This window comes from Agelaius tricolor, unplaced genomic scaffold (genome assembly GCF_023055355.1).
Source record: "Agelaius tricolor isolate 1412-34295 unplaced genomic scaffold, bAgeTri1.0.p SCAF_8, whole genome shotgun sequence".
Classification (NCBI taxonomy): domain Eukaryota; kingdom Metazoa; phylum Chordata; class Aves; order Passeriformes; family Icteridae; genus Agelaius; species Agelaius tricolor.
In genome coordinates this window covers 22,720,722-22,738,609 of record NW_027269268.1, presented here as the reverse complement: position 1 = coordinate 22,738,609, position 17,888 = coordinate 22,720,722, and the positions used below count along the sequence as shown (strand labels likewise).

Genomic DNA, 17,888 nt, shown 5'->3' with positions numbered 1-17,888 from the left:
CCTCACATTGAATATATCTGGCTTTTCCCCAGACATGGAGCAGAGTATTTGTTCAATGCTTTTCTCTTTTCAGTTAATTCGTGATACTTACAGTACCTCTACCTCTACCTAGTATAGTACCATTACTCATCTTACAAGGTTTTTTATTCTTGCTGTATATGCAAAGTAACTTCCTATTGCCCCCAGTTATGCTAAGCATATATCTCTTTTCTTACTTACACAATTATTTTATTGAGTTCAGCTTACATTAATAGCTATCACCTCCCACTTGCCAGTGAGGAGAAAAGAGAAATGCTTGAAGCTGGATTAGTTTTAAATCTTTGGGGATTTGTTTTCAATTGTGCTATTTGTAAGGTTTTGTATTTTTTCTTAAATTAGTGTAGCTTTACTTCTGGTTTGAACATTATTAGCTCACCAGCCCCATTTACACTTTTTGTTTAAATTCTTCCATCCAGATTAGACAGTTGTCAAATTTGTGAAATCTGACCTTTCACAGAGCCAAAAATATCATGGACTTGATTCAATTTGTTTTGTGCAAATAGAATAAAGATCCTTTTCAATTGACTGTTCATCCTGTGATCAAGTCCTCTTTATCCATCAGGATGAAGTGCAATATAAAAGCCATCATTTTTGAGAGCAGAAATTTATTATCCATAACTCCTAGCAAGGCTTCAAACATGCTACAGCACTGGCAGCTTCTCAAGCCCAGCACGTGTCCCTCAGGCTGAGGAGCTTCCCCACTGGAATGCTGTGTTCCCTGTCCAACACAGCACATCCTCCTTGCCACAAAACCCCCTCTGCTGCCCTGCTCCCAGCCTCCTGTTGGCATGCACATCTGTCCCCAGTGCTGCCAGCTCTGGAAGGGGCTTCCATACAAGATGAAGGGGGAGTTTTTTAACAAGCTCTGTTGTTCATCACTCTTGCACTAGTTTTGTGCTCTTCTCTTGTTCTTGCCATAATGATAGATGTAGATCATCAATAAAGTAGTGATTATTTAGCATTAGTCTGTATTCACACTGGGTATATTTTCTGGTGCAGATCAGCAGGAATATGCTACCACATTCCAAAATACGGGACAAAAAATATTAATGCATAAAATATCACAGTATTACAGCACAGCTGAGGTTGGCAGGGACCTCTGGAGATCATCTAGTCCAACCCCCTGCTCAAAGCAGACTGCCTGGGGCCTTTTTACAGTCATGTTTGAATTATCTCCAAGGATGAATACAGGAGTCACTGGAGCAGAAAGTACCTACTCTGTACCTGAAATGCTGTCAGGAACTATTAAAATAGGCTGCAGCCTGTGGTTTTGTGTACAAGGTAAAATGTAAGCTGGGTTTTTGGTGGTTCTACAATAAAAAAAATTGAGTCTGGAGTTCCATGTGAGGGGAAAAAAACCTGGGAAGACCAGGTCACCACCAGTGGTCAAGTACATCGCAACTCAGTAGAGAAGAACATAACCCATCTCTGGTTTCAGAGCCTAGATGTGGCTCTGACAAGATAAAGCAAGCAATAGCACCACTTTTTAAAAATAACTGGCATTAGAGCTATTACCACCACTTGCATAGTGCTATTCATCATCTGCCAGAACCATTCTTTTAGCAAATGTTCTCTCCAGTCATTAGCACATTATCTGTGGGGGACAGCTTCTAAAAATGGGCTTGATGAAAATGTGACTTTTCAAATTGAGGGGTGTTGTTATAGTTAACAGTGCAATCTCTCACTGTAATCACGTCAGCAATGAAAGCAAAAAAAATGAATCATCTTCAAAACATTTCCCTTTTTGCTTGTTTTTCTCACTGTATGATGTTTCATTGCTAGGAAACACATGCAAACTCCTGCTGAGGATTCCCAATAAAAAGCCAGTGCAAGCAGTTATCACCAGATTGCATAATTTTCTCCTCTGCTTAGAACAGCATCTACTTGCAGCCTCTATGAGCTGAGGGAGCCAAGCTGTATTTTCTCATGGCTTTTTGCCTCTAAGTGCACAGCCACTGCTTCTCCTAGAAAAACACATCAGAAGTGCTTATTTTCTCTTCTTTTTCCTACAGATTCAGGGTGATCTTGACAGACAGACCACTCGACTTTAATCAGACAGTCATATTGATAAACCCCTGGGTTTAAAATGGCACTGACATTTCAAGGGTTTTTGTTGGAGGGAGCATGACTCATAAAGCTTGGACTTGAGGGGTTGGTGTATGCTAGCAGCATGCAGCTTTTATATCAGCCATTTCCCAGGATCTGGTGAAGTAGCTATACATCCATGGATGCCTTTCTCCATCTTTGGGTGATTGGCAAATTGTGAGCACTCTTGCATCCCACACAATCCTATTCCCTGATGAGAAACAGCTCCTGAAGTTCTGGGACAGCACTCTGGCCTCTTTTTGTTTTGTATTCTTTATGCCTTTCAACATACAGTTTTTTTCCATTACCTGCTTCTTTAATGTTTCTCTCCCTTGCGTATTTTCCATATGACAAATGCATTCTCTACTTGATCATTACTAGGTCTGTATGGGAGCAATCCAAATTTTGTGAGGCAGGCCTACTTTTGGATTAGAAGTCAGAGCTACCAAAAGATTTACACCTGTTCTGATTTAGGACTTTAGTACATGCTTTTCCAGGGCCAAGAACTTCCAAAGTACTCTGACGCAGCAGCAGGTTCAGAAAGGGAGTTTTCAGCGAGGCAGATTTATAGCTTTCAAATATATAAAATCTAGCTTTACTGTCCTGCCACATCCTGATGTCAAATAATTCATTGGTCTGGGACCTTTTTCTATCTCAACCTGGTCATCTTTCCAGAAATTACCAGCCCAGGATACATTTCCTCTGGTAGGTTGTGTTTCAAAGCAGGTGGAGTATTCAAGTTGGATCATTAGCCATGAGCTACTCAGCCACATGACCAACTTTTACAGCAAGGAATACATATTTCCACTATGGCTTATAAAATATTTTTTTTTGTAAATCTCTGTATAAAGATCATCAGAAGCTACTGGAATGTTTAAGGTCCCTCATAACAAATTGGGAAGGCTGGGAGGACCCTGAAAAGTTCAGGTTAAACATGAGAAGCTGAGGCTGGTGTTTCAAGATCGTGGAGGGGAGATGCTACAATAGGAGGGCAGACTGAATTCTGAATTCTAAAAACCTTCAGCCTGTTGCTAGACACACTTATGGGGAACATTGCTTAACTTCTGTGGATAATGATTACTCTTCTAAGTCTTAAAATACACTGTATACCAGTGCCTTCTTGAAAAAAAATTGAAATATGAAAGCACAACATAGGTGATAATAGATAATTTCATTTTCCACTTGGATATGACAATGGCATGTACCTCAGAGGATATGCATACCAAGGAGAATCAGTAATTTAGCAATTGGTTTTGTTCACACTACTGAAAAACTGTAAATTTTTGTTAAACTTGTAATTTATCAAGCTGAACACTTAACACTTTTTAAGTACTGGAAATAGGAAAAATATATGCTGCATTGCTGGATTTTTGCAACTATTCTGTCAGAAGAAACAGCTGGATTTGGGACCTGCAGATTGCTGAACACAAAATTATCCCATTCAGTTCAGGGAAAGCAAAACTACAGCAGAGCCATTTTCTTTCTCATGTTGCCTGGGCTTGGGGAATTACTCATGACACAAGTCAAAGCAGTCATGGGGTTACTCTAAGTTGAGACTAGTTGCCTACCAAAACATTTCCCAAAGATTCTTCTACCAGATGAGAATTATGGTAATTAAGTGCATTGAGCTGCAGGTATTGCAGAACAGTGCAGCTACCTGCAGTTCTTCTGGACTGGGGGCAATTAGTTAGTCAAGCTGGGATAATCTCAGCTTGATACTAAGACAGGATTTCAGCCATTTTTGCATAAACTACTCCTTTCTTAAAGAAACATTGAAGTCACTGTGTACCAATATTACCACTTGAATCTAGCCTAGCAGCTTTATTTTATACAACAGAATTGCTGACTCATTGAAAAGGACAAGCCAAATTCATATTAGACATGTTGTACAATAACATATTTTCTTCTGCAGAATAAATGTCAAGTAAATATCACTTAGGACTGAAGGCAGTTGGACTGGGATGTCTGAAAACTCTTGGAGCACAAACAGGGACTTCTAAAATATTAGGAATTTAGCAATATGATGGAAAACTTCAACCTGAGTGAAGATGTACATGTCATCTTTAACCATATAGTGAAATCTGACTGATTTACACATAAACTCCATCTGGCAATGAAAGAAATGCAAGAACTATTTGACACAAACAGACAGGTCTTTTGTCTACAAATGCCTCGACTTCTGGATTCCTGGCTTCACAGGCATGCAATGCAGTGCAGCTGTGGCCATCCCAGGGAAAGCAATGAGCTGGGTGTTATTTGAGTATGCTCTCAGCAAATACAGTCTGGGAGTTCTGTCCTCTGAATAGTTCCAGTTTGACAGCTGCTATTTATTATGAGAAAAACAGCAACTGTAAAGCAGCTTGCTACTTTATTTACCTGAAGCTAAGCAGCAAGCATGCTGCTACGATATTAAAAGATAAATTTTTCACTTAGAACTTCTGACCCCAAATCACTAGGGACCAATTGGTCAGGCTGCTGGCCATTAGTTACCAGCATGTTTTTAATGTCTTGACCCCTTCCAAGATTAAGCACTATTCAAAATTATTACAAACACTATATTCCTGGAATTGGGTTAATAGAGAATGCTGATTTTGCATACAAAGCTTTGTAGCTCCTACCTGTAAAGTGCTGATGTGAACAGGAGTCCCTGTGCCATTCACAGTGTTCTTCTTGGCAGCATTTCCACCCTTCCCTTCTGCTTGCTCTGCCTTGGCAATCTTTGCTTTTTCAGCTTCAATTCTCTTTGGATTGTTTAGCATTACCTGAACCACAGCATATTCCACCAGTGATGCAAACCCAAAGAGAAGGCAAACAATCAGCCAGACATCTAAGGCCTTCACATAAGACACTTTGGGAAGTTCAGCAGCAAGAGTGGTACATTCAGATGCCAAGCTGAGCACTGAGAAAATACCTACAAAAAGAGAAAACAATATATTGAATAAGAAAACTTGCCTTTAATGACACTGGCTGTGCTCTTCATCTGAAATAGACAATAGTGAATGATGTTTTGCAACAGTGAATGGGACTTCACAATGTGGTCAGTGCAGGAGGAGTACAAAGTGCACATGCCTTCAGCTAATGAACAAGTTAAACACTTAAGTAGTGCAGTTAATGATGAATTACTAATAATGATTACCTTCATTTTATAAACAGAGAAACAAACAAGTGAGGCTAAACTGGTCGTTATGGTTTCTTGTCCCATCACACATCACACAGTTGGGAAATGGGGTTTCCAAAGGCTTATCTTACAATGTACATCTAATTCTGGGAAGGTGGAAGAGAAAAATATGATACTTAAACCAAAAAATGTAATCCTTTAAAGTTGTCCCAGAAATCTAAACTGTGCTATAGCAGGAGCAATTCTCTGAATGAGCTGTTCACAAGTGTGATATTCAGATCATAGGTAAAAGGGAAGTTTTTGCTGATGAGCAAAGCTGTATGAGCAGATCAAAAAGCCTTTGTTCCCAATTCACTGAGAAGATGAAAACATGGAGGTGGCTGAGGGTCACAGTCATTTCCTATTTGAGCTTCTAGGATCAAGAAGAAGCTTTCTAGATAAAGGCCATTTCATGAAGCCCTTATCATGAAAAAAGCCCACATGTGCAGAGGCTGTTAGAAGGTCACACTCATTATGGATTTCACCAAGCATTTCCCCTAATAAGGCTTCCAAATATCACCATCAACACTGGATTCATATCACAAGAGACAAATACAAGTTTGACGCCAAAGAAAGATTTCTCACAGGCTCCTGTGAAAATAGTAGCATGAAGAGCTACATTTGGAAAAAGCCAACTTTAGAAATGGCTGTCATGTAGGGAAAAATTAGTTCAATCACCATGTTCAGAATGTCTCATTTTGGTTTTGTGAATGCTAATGATAAAAATCTTTATTTATGAGTGGGAGGCTTAATGAAATAGAATTGATGTCTATAAAAAATTGGCCAAAAGGAGTCTCAACTATGTTTCTTATAGTGCATGATTTTTTTTTCATTCACAAAGAGATTATTTGCTTCAAATCCATTTTAAGTAACTGAGGATGTGAAAATGTAAACTAAAATAAAACTATCTGTATTGGCCTATGAAAATATTAATTTCTACTTGATCACAAGCAACGCATTCTTTAGCTAGTGTTCCCATTTGGATTTCAGTGAGATTGATATGGTATTTTATTTAGCATTAATCTCAAATGAACAATTCACTAGCTCTTAGAACACTGAAGCATAAAGAAATATTTATGGTAATGTGATTTTAAACCACAAAATTTTATGATGTTTTATTTAGAAATATGTGGTATCAATGTACCACTGCAAACCTGGAATTTTTTTTTGTCCATGGGGATAGTAAAGAATGATCAGATGTGTTATCTCAGAACAGAACGATACAGCAAATCAGTATAAACTGAATCCTCAGTGTACACTTGCTTTCCATCTACTGTACCTTGTTTGAAGCATTCACATGCAAACAATGTATGCACATCAAACAGCTCTGCATGTTACTGAGCTCTTGGGGTCAGCAGGCCATGCCAGAGCTGTAGTCCTGTGTACAACCAAATTAGCCAAGATAATATTGTTACTATTAACTCTGTGTCCGGCTATTTCATAATAAATGGAGGGCCTGCCTACTATGTTGGGCTGAGCAGCATGACTGTATGAGCTTGAAGTACTTTCATGAAATGAGTCCCTAATGAAATAAAGCCAGTCAGGTAAGAAGTGACTGGCTAGTTCTTGTAGTTCTTTTCCAAAGAAAAAGAAAAGAAAAAGTTCTTTTTCAAAAGAAGAGAACTTCTTTTCCAAAGAACTACAAGATGCTAGTTCTTGTAGCAAAGATGCTAGTTCTTTTCCAAAGATCGTTTCTATTAATCTTCAGAAAGACTTTTCCAATAGGTAGCTATTAAGAGCCTTACTTACTATCCTGCTTTCTTCCTCACTATTCAAATGTTGAAATTCCTGTAAAATGCATATTGCCTGTGTTTGCAGCATCACCCATGCATAGATGGATCAGATTTTTCCAGGCTGAGAGGAGTGGAGACAGTGTGCTCTTCACCCAAATGCTGGAACTACAATCAAGTGAAGTCTTAATGCCAAGGTGGAGTTTACAGGACTTGGAATGAGCAGAGTTCAGTGAAAATGGTAAGTGGATAATGGAAGTGAAGTTGCTTTCAGGGTCCAGTGTCATGTAGCCAAAGCAACTGAGAATGGCTCAATGGTGTTACAGTGGATTGTGACAGCACGTGAAAACACAGGTTACCCAGTGGGACTCTTGCAGCACTTGCATCAGGATTGATCCAAAATGACAGCCAGGATAGAACAACAATTAGCAGTGTAGGAGCATAAACACCCATCATGTAAAATCCAACTTGTCTTCTTAAAGTGAAGATTACTTCTACACAAGTGTAATAACCTTTAAAGAAATAAATGCATTAATGTTTAATGTGTTTTGCAGATGAAAATATCTTTGCAGGTGAAAATATCTTCCAGGTCTTTTTCTGCTTAAAAGCAAAAGGTCAATGCTTTGATTTTCTTTATAAAGGTAAAGACTTTAATTTTGAAAAAAAAAATAAAATCAAACCACAGATTTACTTAAGCACCAAGTGTGGTTAGGGTGTGGTACTTTGTGTAAGGAACTCTTCCATTTTTCAAAGCAGCAGGAGGGTGAAGTGACTCCCAGCTTCAAGATGCAGTTCAGACAGAACCAATGGAGTCTAGCAGTCCTACTAGTTTAAGCTCATCTGAAAATCCTACTTAGCATTATTTTGTACAAAAGATGAATTAAGAAATATTAGTCCAGCAGGTTTAGAATGGAATGAGGTGAATGAATGTGACTAACCAGAGATTTCCTCAGTACTGAAAGTCGGTACAAATGACTTCTAAAATTAGTAAAGACATTCTTAAAAAGATTCTAGAAAAGCTGCAAATTTTGTAAACAAGGAAGAATGTATCTAAAGCATACAAACTTCAGACATTGTTTAAAATGAATTCAACCCAAAACAAAGTTGCAGTTACTAGATGTTTTGCTGGAGATAACAAATGTATCAAGAAGTCTGATAACCAGAAAATAATTAATGTCCATATTTTCACTCAATTAGAAGAACTGGAATTTCTATGTTAATAATAACACAACAGTGTTGGGAAAAGCCTGAAAACTTCAAAAACTATTCTATCACAAGAAAAAGTCATTTCTATGTTATATTACATAAACTTCAAAATTGAAATGAGACTGTAATTATCGATCCAATTGGTGAGATACTTATTTAGAAGATAAAATGTGTCAAAAAGTTCTCCATTTACCTTCCATATTCCATCAGTTAAGTGCTGTACAATGATATGTCATTGTAAAAGTGCTGTTTGGGCATACAGACACCACAACAGCAAAAGTATAAAACATTAAGGACAAACATCATTGTGTAGAAGACACTATACTGAATTTTATAGCTCATTCCATCATCTTCAGTGATCACTTGGCTGAGAAATTTTCCCTCTATAATTTATGAATGGATTCCAGACACTTTTAGGTTTTGTTTTCAAATAACAGATGACCTTCAAAATCATCATTTGTTTGTGTTATGTAGGAAATTCATTCTGTTTGTCTTCATTTGAATAATATTTCATCAGACAGAGTATGGTATCTATTGCCCTCACCATTCAGCTCAAAAGGACCTATTTGATCTGTCATAAAATTGATAAGTAACAGGAAATTTGCAAATATAAATATTCAGTGTATTGCTGCAAAAGAAGCCCAGATTTGCTGATCCTCTTTCAACTTAGGTAAGTATGATAAAATATTAGTTGACAGAAATAGGCAGTGAAGATTAAGGGTTTTTGCAATTGTCAGGGAACTCCTACAAAAGACATAATTTTGAAAATCTGCTCCTTGAAGCAAAAGTTCTCTTGATTATCTGACAAAATTATTTAGCTCTGTGTGTGAAATCTGCTGTTAAAAAATACCTTCAGCATAAGAATTTTCAAGTAAATAAAAAAAGGGAGCATTGAAAACAGCCTTTAAAAATATTTAATCATACTATATATTTGATTCACATTACTGAAATATTAATTATGATTTTGGTTATGAGATTAAATGGAGGTTCTTTACAGAATGGATTTGCAGGAAAAGAATTGCAAAAACTTTTCAAAATGGTTCTCTCATGGTCTTTCTTTAATGTTCAAAGCACACACGCACAGAATGTGAATATTTTACTGAACATTTTGCACCATGTCATTTGCGGTCACAAGCTGCTGAAACTTGGGAAAACACCAATAATTTTCTTTGTGTAAAATTCTTAAATATTTTTTCTTCCTAAAATAGGATTCCTATCTAAAGTTTTTTAGACATTTAGTTTCAGATTTAGGTCATACCCCAAAATAATCACAATAGTACACAAGTTTTACATTTTTCCCATTCGTATGGATTTCATTCGGGAAATGCAAGATCCATTCCTTTAGTTTTTACTACTTTATGGACTATTTTTTTCAGTAATTTCATTTTTTAAATAGGAACAAAATATTTATCTCGCTGCTAAGAAAGGTTTTGCCATATCCTGAATGCCATCACTGCTAGCTGCTAGATATGCTTTCAAAAAATCAGAATTTTTCTGAAGAGAGATAATTTCTTATTATTTACAAATTATAAATCACCTGTGAAGAGTGGATGAATTATGTTCTTAGCATGAGATCTCACTCATTTTGCAGTTAAGAACCAAAGCCTACTTTTATTTTCATTATCTTTTCAAATTAAATTCTTAACTCTGAGATCTGCTAAGATTCCCTGAGATCTCTCCAGGCTTGGAATCTACCACAGGAGCAACTGCAAGTAACAGAGCCTCCACTTCAGCTGAATAGCCAACAGGAAACTTTCAGAGGGTCTTCAGAAACTGCAGCACCACAGACTTCCCAACTGAGTTTTAATAGATTTGTTCCCATGATGTAAAAGCACAGACTAAAATACAGCTGCTCTTGTAGAAAGACTTGTGGTTGTCACAGCATGAGTCGTTTGGATATAATGGTTAGCAGGAATCAATCAAGGTGAAAAAGGTAAATCATTAAAAGCCAGAAAGCAGAAACCATTGGAAAAGTTTGTGCCAACACTAAAAAAATAATCATGGGAATAAATAAATAGAGGGTTGAGGATTGGAAGCAGCTTTCAAAAATGACAGAATTTCCAGAACATTTAGAAAAAGGAAGAATCCGTAGGGTGAAGCATTTGGAATTACACTCTAGTACTATCCACTTATGGAAAAAACATCTAACCAGAAAATCAAAATTTACCCACTTTGCTGCAACTGGCATGATTCTGCATGAACAATATTTCAGAAAAGTTTGACATTTACAAGCATAAACAGTTATTAGGACCATAGAAATAAAATGGTGATAATAAGACCATGATATCCGTAAGTAAAGCCAAGGCAAACATTTAATCTCTTCTTCAACTTGGATATTTCTATATTTGAACTAGAATAATAGTTCAAATTATTGAACTATTATCATAACAATTACTGAACTGTTATTTTCACATATTAAACTTACCACTATATGAACCACTCATTAGTTAAAAGTAATCTATTTTATCCCAGGAAATGTAAGATGTGGACTGGAATATTAACCATTAACTATAAACAGTAATTGAAGGAAGCTTAGAGTTTTTTACCAAGGAAATAACTTATATTACCTACCTGTGCCTTTGTAATACTTGGTACAGTTACCATATTCAATATCCTCCTTTTTAATATCAAACTGAGGCAGAGCAATTTTCTCAAGCTGTACAGGATCTCCAGACTGCCAGATAAACCGTAAGTCATCAGTTGTGTAACCAACTGCAAGACAAAAGAATAATAATAATAATTGTCTAAAGATCCACCTCAATCACAGCAAACTCTGCAAGAAAACCTAGCATATATGTATTCTATATCTTTCAGTCTTTTTATTTCCTGCTCAAATAAATAAATACAAAAATTAAATAATCTGCAGCTGCATTTTTATGTGGGCTGAAGTTGGGACTTAGTGGGTGAAACATTACATTATCAGCAATATTAGGATGACTAAGAGGTATTTGTTACAGGGTGTACTTTTCAAACAAAGAAAGCAAAGCTGTACTTTCCACAGCTTTCAAGCCTCCATCCTCATTCATACTCTACTTCAGCAAAAATATGAAAAAGATGAATTTTAATGAGTCTGAGTAACTTCAAAAGAATTTAACAACTTAATTACTGTGATGAATCTTGGTTTTGTGTAAAACAACCACACTGCTTATTTTCTTGGACTAAAAGCCCTGATTCATGGCAACATTGCCATTCAGGAAATATTTGCCCAGGAATTAGAGCAGATGTGCAGTCCTACAGAAATCAGCTCAGTGCCTTCCTGACCCACTGAGGACAGACAGACCTCAGCAAACCTCTGAGCACCCAAATCATATTATATACACCAGCACCAAGTGAGAGGCAGTGCAAGTTAGATTCACAATATTCAAGAATAAAGCAGTATTGATTAAAGATGCATAATCAGAATCATGATTTACAAGCCATTTTTTTGCTACCTTCTGTTCATTAAAGATTAACTTAATTCAAACAGAGATAATGTGTGTTAGATGGAAACACAGATGAGGAAACATAAAAAAGATGGAGTTGGAATGCATCATTTTGCAGTTCAAAGCCTGAGAAAAACGTTTAAACAGCCATTATTTTTCTGGAGGCATTAGATTATTCCTTTTAATTTTTGAAAACCAGCTGTGATTAAGAAAGAGAAACTGTTTATAAATTATGTCTTTATGATTCACAATAATTTAATAAAAATCACAATGTTTCAAAGCTTCATAATCTAATACACTATAAAAGATTGTTTTAATGTTTCACTCATAAAATCATTTTCACCCCATTCCAACACATAGCACATCACAAAACTGCCAAGATCCTTTATGATAACAATTACTGGAGAGTGAAAATTGTGTCTATAGAGAATATGTAGAACTGAGGATTATAACTGTGGATATGAGAACATCGTAGTAACAACTGCTGGCCTTTTTTGATTTTGAAATTTAGCAAGTAAAACCAAAATATTGATTTGAAAATAACCTAAGAATAAAACTGCCAATTGCTAGCAGGGAAAACTGGAAGGACAGATAGGAAGTCATGGGTACCTTTCTTACTTTTGATAACTGAATTAAAAGGTAGAAGAAAGTTTAATGCACAGTCTTTTCAAAGAAGCAAATTCATTGCATTTGATTATACCATCTTAGCATGATTTTTTTTAATGAGTAGTTTCTGCTTGTATGACCATACCTTTCAACTCTTGTAAAGTAAGTGGACTTGCTGGACTGAGAAACCTTAAGTGAATTTCTATTAGTATTACTAATTCCAGTTTAATCCCAAACTGACTTGGGTTTTTCCATAACAGCTTACTCCAGCTAATGTACATACATAGTAGTAATGAACAAAATTACTATGGACATACTAAAATTCTAAAGATAAATGCTGACAATCAAAACCTAAATTGTAAAACTCTATTATTATTATTATTATTATTATTATTATTATTACTACTACTACTACTATTATTATCCTTGTCCATATTGTGATAACCTGCCCAACTTTGGCTAACATTACTATTTCTTCACTTGTGACTTCTTTTCCCTAACCTCACCTTTCCCACCAGACCTGCTGGAGTAAGAGCTGAACAAGTTTCTATGTTACAGCAGGAGCAGACTGGAACAGGTCACCTTCCTTCTCTCTGCTTCATGCTCATCTTTATTTTGGAAAACAGAATTACCATGAAAGTGGGATCACCAAGGATTAAGCTGTTGGAAAAAGCTGTAGTTGAGTAGACACCTACATATTTGGGGCATGGAAAGGGAGATGGATTTCAGAAACATTTGTCTGCAACTTCCAGCATGGCATGCGCTGGAAGCCCTTCAGAGATGTGACCTGTTTGCCCTGTTGTAAGATTAAATCACCTGGAGACCAGGAATAGATTCCTGACTACATCCACAACACATCCTGAAGCCAGTTTCAAAAGGTTTGATACTAAATGATCTCACTGCTTTGGCATCAAATACTTTTCCTTTGGTACTGTATCAAAGCAGTTCCAAACAATACCAATGTTTCATCAATGCAAGGGGAAAAATTTGGCCCCCAAACCTAAAAAGCAGCAGTTGTGGAAGTTAAAACCATCTGACAAAACCATTCTTTTTTCCAAATGATATGTTTCCATTTATCTGAGTTTATTGTAAATGCTTTTATAAAAGGCATCAACTATCAGTCTGGTTGATAGCAAAAGCTAAAACTAAGAGTGCACAGTGCCATAACAGTAAGAAACATCTTAAATAGGGAAATGTACATTGGTAGGAACCAGTGAGTATCAATTTCATGATTCATTAAAAATGTTGAGATGAAGTAAACAGAATTAATAATTTTTGTTTGATTCTCATGCATGCCTAGAAGAGAACTTTTTTTATGGAGAGAGTGATTTACATACAGCTTTCCAATTGCATCTTGCAGCGCTGTGTATCCATAGGAAACAAGGTCAAGTCCAAAGGGCATGACAGTGTAATAGACAATCTGAAAATACAGAAAGGGAATTTAAGCAGTAGATGGCCATGAGAAACAAAAAAATCACAGGTTTTTGATATTTGTCTTCGTAAAAGAGCAGAAACAAAGTTTAGAAGTCATAATTAGCAGTTTGCAATGGAGATCTCTCTAGTATAAAATAAGACAATAAAATTTTATAGGTGATTTTACACATATAGAAGCTCACAAATTATAGAACTACTAATACAAGACAAAATACATATAGGTCATAGAATAACCAAACCAAATGTCCATACAGACTAGAGTCCTGTCTCCAGCATTGGCCAACGACAGACTTCTAAAGAAGAATATGACACTACAGCAATCTGGAAGTGTTATTTTGTCAGATATCCAGCAGCATCCAAAAGTTGCACCTCAATGGCTTCCCAAGCCAGGAGAGATTCTTCAGTATTTAAGGGAAATAAACAGATTTTTTTGTCTCCAAGGAGTTGTTTTGGTTTCAGCTGCTTTCTGGAATCTAGGTGTCCTGGTTTCACCTGGGACAGTTAGTTTTTTCCCTAGTAGCTGGCACAGTGCTGTGTTCTGGATTCAGTGTAACATGGACAACACACTGATGTATTTGGTGGTGCTGAGCAGTGTTTAGCCTAAATCAAGGACTTTTCAGTTTTCCATACTCTGGCAGTGAGAAGGTACAGAAGGCAGCAGGGAAGGGATGGGCAGCTGTCAGCAGGTAGTGAGCAATTCTATTTTGCATCACTTGTTTCTCTTGGTTTTATGTCTCTCCCCCATTCCTCTTGTTACAATTAGTGTTAGCATTAATATTTTGTTCTACTTTGCTGCAATTTTTAAGCTGTTCTCAACCCATAACTTCTATGACTTTTACTTTCCTGCTTCTCCTTCCCATCCCACTGAGGCCAGGAGGAAGTGAGTGAATGGTACTTAGTGTCCAGCTGGGGTTAAGCCCTGCCCTGACACCACATAAAGCTTGATATGCACAGCATCTTGCAGCAAAGAATGCCATAGTTAACCTGCACACACTCTAATCATGCCTTTTTATCTATCCTCAGTCTGTCTCATAGTTCTTTCACTGTAAAAGAAGGCAAAAAATCAATGCTGATCCATTCTCTCTGTGCCATTTGTGATTTAGAGACCTCTATGGCACCACCTCAATTATTTTGCTTTTTCCAGTGTGAAAAGTTCAGCCTTTCTCAGCTGTTCCACACCTTTGACTGTCCTTGCCTCCCCTCCTAGAGCTGGAAGACCAGAATTGAATTCAGAATGTAAGTATAGCATACTTTTATGCACTGGCATAACTTTAATCCCTAATACTTCCAAGAATTCAATTTACTTTCTCAAATAGTACTGAGCTATTAGCTGACATTTTCAGAGAACTATCCACTACTACTCAAAGCTATTTTTTTGGCTGGAAATAACCAACTCTAGATCAATCAGGCTTTATGTGAAGTTAAAATAATTTTTTTTCTCTCATGCATAATTTCTAGTTGTTTACATTGAATTTCATCCCATACTTTGTTGCTTAGTCATTAGATTGATTTGTGGTTCCCACTGTTGTCTCTTATCTTTACTGTTCTGCATGTTTTGGTATCATCAAATGCACTTGCAAATTCAGTTTTTCAGATGATTTATGTTGAAAAGCACAGAACACAGAATAGATTTATTTTTGGGGGAGGTGTCAATTCTTTTACTTCCCCTGGTGTGAGCAGTAGCTGTTTATTCCTGCAGTTGGTTTCCGAATTCTTAACTATTTGTGCAAGAGCTTTCTCTCATACAAATTTTGCCATAAAGTATTTTGATAACTGGAGAGTCTTTCATTTATACATGATAATACTTCTGTAAACTAGAAAAACAAGACATAGAAATTATATATTTTAAAAATGTCATCAAACCACTGTCCCTAAAATAATTTATCTTACCTGCATACATATAATGTAAGAACATAGTATGCTATTAAAATAAACAGAGTATTTTTAGAAGATGGCAATAATTTTTAACTTTATTGAACCTGGTTTTCTTTTTTGCACATTTTCAGAGATAGCTTTTCTATCCAAAACACTTCCATTATTATTCACTCAATATTCACTAATCATTAACCATTCCTATTGAGCTCCTTTATAAATACCTGCAACCCAGCAAAAATATTTGAAAAATATTTCAGCGTTTCATTTAACATTTGCTCTTTCAAAAGGGAAACTTCTTTCATAGCTGGAAGTTATTTTCTACTTTGAAATATTAATTTCTACACACTTCAAAACTACAGAAGCAGCTGACATCAAAACCAAGACCTTCAGAGCAATCAAAATGAAATGCTTTGATTGCCCAATGTATTTTCTTTTCTGATCACTGCCAGCAATAGTCTTGAGACTGATTTTTCTCACCCTGTTTTGAAATGGTAAAAAAAGAACCCAAACTCTTTCATATTGTTTCTCCTTTTTTCTATCCATTTCTACTCCAGGAAGCAATAGCTCATGTGAACCTAGCTTCTCAAGTGGTTCCCTCTTAAAGGTAATGTTGCAGTATATTCAGATAATCATTCTCATGTCTATCAGGGCAATATGTTACAGCACACACCAGAAGAAAATTCACTTCCTGTTAGAAAATTTAGCCTAATCTCTACAAACTGTAAACTATAAACTCTCCATATCTGTAATTCACTATCACCTCCCTTTTAATCAACTAATTTGCTGGCTTAAGTGGATGACTATTTTTGTGTATACCTTTGATAAACCAAGTTAAACCACCAAAAAGGTATATGTTAATTGCAATTCAATCAAACAGCAATTTGGAGGCTTCTGAAAAAAGTTATATGCAGTAAGGCATAGAAATTAATCAGGATTTTTTTCGCAGCACTTTTACAAAACATACATATTCACAAATTTTATAATATCTGCTTTCCCTATATCTTTAGCAAGTAATCATCGTTTACTTTAGTTGCTGTAAAAATTCAAGTAGCGTGCAACATATACTGTTTTATTGAAGGCTACATTTCAGATATATTATCCACTCCACTATGCTTCTAGGAACCTAAGAAATTATAAAAAGGGTTTAAATTTAGTTAGTTCAGTGTGTTAGGTTATCATGTATATAGACATCAAATTTCTCACACTTGTAGTGCTATCATCTGATTTCTTTACACATAAGTTATTGCAGCATTGTTTAGAAACTGTCTCATATAAATTTAAATGTTAGTAATAAATTGTATTACAATACTAAGGCTAATACAGAATATATACTTCACATAAATTCATTTTAAAAAACCAGTGGAAACATTTAAATAAAATACCTCATGCTGACTAGGACATCTCCATCCCGAAATATAAAAAGGAGGATATTTTCTTGTGTGACATCATGGAAGTTAGCATTTTTTTCATTTGCAAAGAATAAGTCTGGCTTCCAAAGACACTTAAACATAGTTGGGTCCACTGTCAGTGTATCTGAACCTCTCCAGTCATTGGGCAGTTTGAGTCTGGGGTCATTCCACTTCTGTCTTAGAAAGATGTTGACTCTATAATCCTGATCGGAAGAATAAACAAACATTAGACTAGCCAAAAGTCTAGCAAAAACACCACAGAGAAATAAAACCATTCCACCAGACTTGGAAGAGAAAAAATTTTGCCCTGATTTTTCTATCACAAAGACAGTAATCACTATTCAAATTACATTACGAAGTATTATGTTTAACAGACTTTAGTACAAACAGATTACATCTCACTCATGGTTCTGAATACAGCAACTTTCCTTAAACAAAGGATCAAATTGCCACTCCAGAGTAATTTTTGCATTCCCTCAGTAAAAGCTCCTGTTACCCAGGCATAGAGAAAAGCATGCAGCAGGGCAGAGAGAGGCCATAGCTTGACTGCACTAAATGGCTGCAGGCAGCAGGCATGATATCACATCTTTCAGGATATCCTGTGAGTGCCAATTCCAGTTTACTCTCCGTTTGGTTGTGGCACACTGATGGCAAAATATCATATTATAAAAGCAGCTAACAGACCAGGTAGGTAATAGATTTTATACTAGACACACAGAATACAGCTTCAAACCTTCTACCAGTGATCTGGGACTATCTTGGTAATAGAAAAACTGATGACAGCTTGCAACATAAGTACTGAGGTAGCAGGTACTAAAGGAGAAACAGAATCAGTCTCAAAGAGACAAAAATCAAGGCTTTACAGAGGAAATCTCCTCCTGAAATCAGTAGGAATCTGGCTGAAGGAAGGACAGTAGTAGAGCCA

The 17,888-nt window shown here is 36.2% G+C and overlaps 1 protein-coding gene across 2 annotated transcripts in view; it reads right to left on the bottom strand.

Moving 5' to 3' along the window:
• GLRB (glycine receptor beta) overlaps positions 1-17,888 on the bottom strand; it is a 46,419-nt gene that overhangs the window by 7,202 nt on the left and 21,329 nt on the right. For both annotated transcript variants that reach the window (XM_071431954.1, XM_071431953.1), the window contains exons 5-9: positions 16,937-17,166; positions 13,583-13,665; positions 10,789-10,929; positions 7,371-7,523; positions 4,743-5,035 (exon numbers count right to left, since the gene is read on the bottom strand). In XM_071431954.1, the coding sequence (XP_071288055.1) occupies positions 4,743-5,035; positions 7,371-7,523; positions 10,789-10,929; positions 13,583-13,665; positions 16,937-17,166 (900 nt within the window). The remainder of the gene's footprint in view (positions 1-4,742; positions 5,036-7,370; positions 7,524-10,788; positions 10,930-13,582; positions 13,666-16,936; positions 17,167-17,888) is intronic.